The following is a 7,412-nucleotide window of genomic DNA, read 5'->3' on the forward strand; positions in this document are numbered from 1 at the left end:
TTCTCCACCACGTCTGTGGTGTCATACAAACTTCAGCTCCTTAAATCTATCATAAACATTTCATTTACTGCGGTGCCAAAAACAACACAAAGCTCCATCAGGACAGACACGGTGACAAACCCCATGGCAATGATGGGCCAAACAGGGACTGCTGCCCCCAGGTGTGTCCCACCACACCCTGATTCCTGCCAGCCACAACCAGTGTGTGCAGGCAGGAGGTCGCGTGAACTTGATAGGGACCTTGGCACACGCAGGAGGGCAAGCTCTCTCTGCTTTGAAGGTGTTCTCCAAATTATGTGTATATAAAATTTGTTTGGATATACTTAAAAAATGTAGCAGACATATAAATCCTGGAAAAGAAAACCAAACAGAAGCAGAAGCTTCATGGGGCTCCTCCTTTGCAGAGCTAAATTCCTCCTGAACGGCATTTCCAGGGTGAGGCCTTTGTAAGTACAAGTGTAAAAGGACCAAAGGCTCTATTGACAAGCCATGAGATATGAAGTGCTTGCAAGATACATCCGGTGTTGAGATAATTAAGATCAAAATTAAACCCGTGCTATATTTGCATCTGCAAAGCATCAGTTAATCAAACACAATGAGTTAATCAGATTCACTTTTCTGAGTGGAAAATGTAATCATGCTTCATCATCTTTTGTGCTGTCATTAAGCTCTGACAGACTTTCCATACAGAAACTGACTCTTCCTAAGTATGTGCGCACCCAGCAGCACATCAGAGTTCTAGAAGTTTTCTAGGCATTGTTGCAAAGCTCATAAGAAATACTTGTATAAAAGTACTTTATAGGAGTTTTTGCTCTATGTTATTATGTCAGTTAATAATAACAATTTGAAGAGGACACCAAGCATGATCCAGGAAGGAAATAATAACCTCTGCACCCCACTTTTTGCAATTAAGAGAGAAGCCAGTATGTTATTTAGCAAGACTGCTGCTAGTAAACCAGTATGTCACCCAGATCTCTAACACCAAACAGCAAGAGCAAAGAATTAATTCTCTGGTGGCCTCTGCAGATTTAGCAATTCTGTATTTTTTTTAATTTAAAAAAAAAAAAAAAAAGGGCAGCTTAGTGGACATAATTTCTAGTTATTTTAATTAATTTAATTTTAATCCCATGAAGAAATAATTTTTGCTGCCTTAGTTGCTAGCTATTTAAGATATTGTGGTTACATTTTTGGTGTCTTTGGTACATTTTATTGTAACACTGTCAGGGCACTGCATTCAATTACTACATCTCATGCTGTTTTACTCTCTACAAAGCATCATCCAAACATTTTCTAGCAAGTCCTTGTGGGTAAGTATGTCCCGTCCAAGAAACACATGTATGTCCATGCATTAATAGGTATGAGATCAGTATCAAATTAGTAATTTGAATAAATGCCTCTTTGATTTGGCTTCTGTGGTCTTGAACCTCTTAGCTCAAGCTGCAATGGAATTTTAAAAAAATAAACACATCTTTAACGTTGAACTGAGTGCATTTGGAATACTAAGGCTTATCTGATAGCTATCTGTTGTGCCTCGGCAGCGCTGAAAATTGTCCCAGCTTTTCACTCCTCTCCCCCTTTTCCAGACCTCATTATCTCTTAGTCAGCCTCACAGATGTGCCAGTTCCCTCTACTGGATGCTCCAGTTCTTCCCTTCATTGCTACTGCCCCCATCATGTTCATGGGGAAGGGACAGCCTCGATGGGAAGCACAAACCCAAACAGCTATGCAGCAGCAGAGTGACAAAGGGACTGAGAGACACATCTTGCTGAAGAACAGCTTGTGGCCAGGAGGCGGGAAGGGGAGAAGATAATAGCAGCCATAGATTAAAGAAGGAAAATAGCTGGAAATAAAGTCTGGTCGGTCACAGCCTACCAGATCATTAAAGGTGGTTGAGTGTGAAGGCATGCAAACCCCAGCATTGATGGAGGAGACACATCTCAGAGAGAGGGGACTAAAAGCCAGAGGCAAGAAGGCTAAAAGGTGTTGAAGTGAATTGAAGAGGCTACAAAGTCATCAACCAAGAATCTGTGGAATGGCTATGCTTTACAGGCACCATACATTATGTTCTATTTTTACTTGCAGGTTGTATCTCTATAGTCGAACTAGAGCACTCATGTGGGAGACCTTGACCAAACACAGTGGAAGTTATAGCTAACACACCAAAAAATTAATCTTCACTGTCAATCATGACCCCGTTCACTGTATCATTTTACCTGGAGAGGGGACATACCCAGAACACTTTCACAGACAGGTCACAGAACGGAGGTGTTGGATGTCCCTAGAAGCATTTCTTTAAATCAAGTTTTAAAAGGAAACAAATAGCTGACAGTATATAATCCTGACCCCTCAAAGTAACCTAGATTAGCATGCACTGCACAGTACTATTTTGAGCATATTTTTCCCTTGGGAAAATGCTGGAGATACTTTCTGATTCTCTGTGAAAATGGGGAAACATTAACAGTTCACGGAAAAGGAAAAGCAGCAGTGACAATATAAAAAAGTGAAGAGAATGAAATCTCACCAATTTAGCACATCAGTACTTCTCATTCTTTGCTGATCCAAGGCAGTAAAGGGAATAGAACAGAAAATAAATAATATTCCTCAGAAAGACATAAAAATGTTAAGTCTTACTAAAATCCACATTTGCCCCGCCAGTCTCTCTTGCAAGCTGGATCAGCTTGCTTTGCTCATGTGAGTATTTTTATTAATTTAAACTGGAACTTTGCCTGACAAAAGAGTGCTGGATCTTCCCTTTCTGGGCAGAAGCACTGTAACTACCAGCTGAAAAACATCAACACTCCAGATAAGCCATGAACTATTGTATTGGTTGATTTATTGCTGATTAAACACTCCCAAGTTGCTCCTAGTCCTGAGAATTAGCATAATTGAAAAGCAAATGGGTTGTAGGCTGATGGTCCTTTCATCAGTTTTGGTGATTTCCACCACGAGTATGTGCAGAGCTGAAAGCACAGCTCAGAGCCCTCACAACAGCAAAATTCTATTATTTTTTCTTTTACTTGCATAACCTTGGTCTTACTAAATCTATTTCCTTGTTGTAAAGAAGGCACTCAACTCACCATCTAATGTTGCCAAGATATAAAAGATACTCTTACTATCTAGACTTTACAAATTCTACTAGTTCAACAGATTTTTTTTGAAAGAAAAGCATAGGCCTGCTTTTTTGCAAGCGGCATGGTAAACTTCAGTGCAAAGTACTGTAATCTAAACAAATTAAGCACTAACCTAATAAGAGTACTTCAAAAAAGATTATGGAAATGTCGTGTCTTAATTGGTCAATATGCGTAACAATGCTGTTAAAAAAACGCAGGGGCTTACCAGCCCTACAGCTGGAAGTATCACCAAAGAGAAAACATTTTCACAAAAGATAATTTCTCTCTTTTCTTTACTTTTTTCTTTTCTTTACTATTTTCTTTTCTCTCTTCTCTTTCCTCTCTTTTCTTCCCTCTCTTCTCTTTCATTTTCTTTTCCTTGTCTTTTCCCTTCTTTTTTTCTTTTTATTGCAATTCTGCATCTACTGTGCTGCTTAGGGCAGATGACCAAAAGTAGCATCTAGAATTATTGGGAGCAAATCTGTGTCATTTTCACTTACATCTGTGTGAGGCCATGCAGGATCTGGGGACAGAACCTCAGGGAGAGAGGATAAATTCAGTGCTGACAGCCCCTGATGGAAGGTCAGGCTTCACTCCCTGGGAGTCACAGCCACCAGTTCTCCAGGGGTCTTTGCTGACGCTACAAACATGAAATCTTGACATGCATGATGTCTCTTCTACCACTACAGATACTTACAGTGCTGTCTCTCACTTGAAGTGTGCCTTGTGAGTTCATGCCAGTAACTAGAAGTGCCTCAAAATTCCAGTCCAGGCAGGCACATTAGGGGAAAATCTTGCAAATACAACTAGTGGGGAGCACAAATTGTTTTTCAGGAGCTGGGTGAATCATAATCAATTATTCTAAACATTGCGCTGAATACACAGGGAAGCGCTGAGGATGTTGTACACAGGGGACGGTGGCGAGACTTCCCCAAAAGGCAAAGGCTGGGCAGCACAGACTCACAAAACTCATGAGACTGATAACACTCAGTGGGGGAAAATAGGACCTGTAATTTGACATTTTGTGAATACCTTGAAAACAAAAGAAAATCCAGGGAGAACATATAAAAAGGTCCATTGGGCACCTCTATCCCCTGAAGGTGATTCAACATAGTAATATAATACTGGTTAGTAAAATATGAATTAGAAAAGAGCACAGTACTTTAGCAATAAGAAACTTCATCACAGCATCTCTTGCTAAACTTTGCTTAGAGGTAAGGAGAGGCAACCAAATTCTGGGTAAATTATAAAGCGGTTGAGTGGCTAGAGAAAGAAAGCTTGGAGGAGTTTAAAAACAAATTTCTCACACACAAAAACAAAACTACCACTACTATGTTACTATGCCTGCACACAAAACCAAATTATAATATTCAATTAGTAGGAAGCTGATGTGAAACACTTCAGAAAATTCAGTGGATTACTTGAATTTGCAGCTTCTCTGATGCTATAAGGAAAATTAAAGCAAGTACAGACCCTTCAGGCATTGAGTAGTTTGCCTTTTTTAGTGCTGAATGTTGGCAGCTCTCTTGCTGCTACACTGTTGCTTATGAAAAGCAGCTGTATTTAGAGATACTAATAATACCCAATAAAATCTATATTTTCTGAAGAAGTCTACCTCTTTCAACATCACAACACGCAACATTCATACCATCCAAGTTAAGACTTGAGAGGGAAGAGCAGGACTGATGGCTTAAAATGCTGCTTTATAGCTTAGCACAAAAATAGTTGAATGAAGATTATTTTCTATCAGGCTTCCAAGTTTCTGGGCAGGGTAAAGAGGAAAGAAGACTGCACAAGAAAGTCAGGATCTTTTTTTTTCTTAACCCTCTTTCTTTTTTTCATATAACCTCTTCTATCTTCTTTATATTCAAACTCCCATAATCAAACAAAACTTCCACAACCACTGGAGCATATTCTGGACAAGGAACCTTGAATTTTTTCCTGTCTTATTAAACAAATGGCTGCACCTTAACTAGACCACAGGGCATGCTTATTTATTCTCACCCAGATACCAGAGATCAACTTGCCAGGTGCGGTTTCTAAAACCAAGTTTGTTACACTGCTGTGAATTTTAACTTCACATACAAGTTTTCCTCACCTATTCAAATTCAACTCATTTACTATCTTGAGAGTTAAGAAGAAATTTCTTGATTTGCTTCTGACAGAAGAAATCAAACAAAGAAATGCTGAAGATGATAGTTTGTTAGACTGCTCTTTCTTCCATCAGTTATTAACCCTACAGAGAAAATGAATGGTTTAAACCTCCCACTTGCACAGTTCTTAAAACCTATTATGAGATTATATTGTCCCAGGCAAGCCCAATGAAGTAAATTAATTAATTTAGCACATTAAAGCTCTGAAAACAATGTGAGGGGGAAGACCAGCAATTATTTACATACAGCACACAGATGGACAGACACTTGAGCAGTGAAGTGATGTCCTACCTCTCCTTGCCGGTGATAGTGCTTGGGAGGTTTTCCCATCTGCTCTAGCATTTTGCCCTTCTTACTGCTAGCAAGCATCAGTCCCTGGTGGATGCCTGCAGATCTGTTGGTTGCCTGAGTTGGAGCCTCCCCCATCAGGGTGGACTTGATGGAGTTCACCTTGGAGCTGGAGCTGTCTAGCTGGGAGCTCTCCACGATCAGGACCGCGGCTAGTAAGAGGAGACAGCAGGAGCACTTATTCCACATCAGCACGATCATCTCCCCTCCCCCAAAAGGATTATCTTTTTTCTCCTTTTTTTTTTTTTTTTTTTTGGCAATGAAAACAGAAGAGAGGGGGGAAAAGTTTTTAAAAATATCTCCCGAAGTTGTTAAGGAAGCAATGGATTTCAAAGCCACTCAAGGAACTGCTGTTCTGAGACACGGGAGAAAAATATTTTTTAAAAAGAATCCCCTAGGAAAAAAAAAACAAAAACACGTGTCAAGTCTATAGGCAGTGAGCAACTATCAGGTCTGTGATGTCTCTTTCCTCCAGGTCCTCCAGAAGTCCAGGCAGTTCTCTAGAAACTGAGAGCAATAAGCTGCACCCGGGCAGCTCCCCGCCAGCGCAGGCACCAGCACGCTTGCTAAAGCTTCAGAGGAAGAGTGAGCGAGTTACTTCCCCCCACTCCTCCTTCTCTTGCTGCTCAAGCCAGCAGAGAGGAAACTCAAACCAGATCCAATCCAAGCAGCACCGGCAAAAGCTGGGCTTAGTTTTCTTTCACTCTCTCTCCCCCCTCTTTACTTTTTATTCCCCTCCTCCTTTTTCTGTCTTTTGCCTCAGCCTCTGCAGGAGTGAAAGCGCCCGGTCTCCTCCTACTCTTCCTCCTCCTCCTCCTCTCCTCCTCCTCCTGCAGCCCGGCCGATGCGGGCGAGGGGTTCTGGGCACCCTGCGGCGGGGGAGCCCCGGGACCGGCCCCACTGGCGGCGGGAGCGCCGGGACCCGGGAGAAGAGGCAGAGCCTCCGTCGGGATTCCTGCGCTGCTGCCCCTCGCACTCGGTGGTCTACAAGTTTCTCGCTGGCCCCTCCGCAGCCCGCAATCCCCATCCTCGGGGGGGACACACCGCGCAGCGACTCCCGTCCCCTCAGTCCCCCTTCCTCCCAGCCTGGCGGGATCCCCCTCTCTCCGGCGGGGTCAGCCCGGGCCGGGCGTGCCCCGCTCCCGGCTGCGGCTCCTGTCGTGCCCAGCCCCGCCCGGGGGCTCAGCCGGACACCCTCCCCGACACCGGGCTGCCGCACTGCCACGCGTGTCGAGGCGCCCCAGCTCCCCGAAACGCTGGGACGCGCAAAGCCCGTCATTCCCGCAGAGATGGGAGGGCGCGGGGCCGGCAAGCGAATCCTGCCGAACCTGCTGCCCGAGCCAGCGATGTCCGCCGCCCAAGTTAAGGGCACGTCCAGCCGAGAAGGCTGCGCTGCACTCTCCCACACCTGACGCTTCTCAGTACCCACAGTGCCACCATCAACCCAAGACACTTCTTTTGCATCCACCTTCTCATTTCCTTGGCACGAGCACACATCCGATTGTAATAAAACCTCCAGTACTTTGAACAACATCCACACAATCCAACACATCACCTCGCCACAGCACCAAAACAGTGCGTTTCAGAAACAGGAAGGTATACACGAACACAGAGCATAAAATCAGCAGAATGGTACAGCTCTTCAGTTCTCCCTGCAAAAGACCTAGAGTGAAGCAGAGAACATCACCATGAGGCACTCGGTTACTGCCATGGAGCAGCTACAAGCCTTTGTCCTTCCCCTGGACATGTGAAAGTGGGGTGGAGGGAACAAAAGATGGTGAGGGGAACAGCGTTCTTGCTG

The 7,412-nt window shown here is 43.7% G+C and overlaps 1 protein-coding gene across 1 annotated transcript in view; it reads right to left on the reverse strand.

The window, feature by feature from the left end:
- DKK2 (dickkopf WNT signaling pathway inhibitor 2) overlaps window positions 1-6,345 on the reverse strand; it is a 40,038-nt gene extending 33,693 nt beyond the window's left edge. The window contains exon 1 of the mRNA XM_015625848.3: window positions 5,555-6,345. Coding sequence (XP_015481334.1) covers window positions 5,555-5,812 — 258 coding nt within the window. The 5' untranslated portion in view covers window positions 5,813-6,345. The remainder of the gene's footprint in view (window positions 1-5,554) is intronic.
- Between the last annotated feature and the right edge of the window lie 1,067 nt (window positions 6,346-7,412).

Source organism: Parus major, chromosome 4 (assembly GCF_001522545.3).
Source record: "Parus major isolate Abel chromosome 4, Parus_major1.1, whole genome shotgun sequence".
NCBI classification, from domain to species: domain Eukaryota; kingdom Metazoa; phylum Chordata; class Aves; order Passeriformes; family Paridae; genus Parus; species Parus major.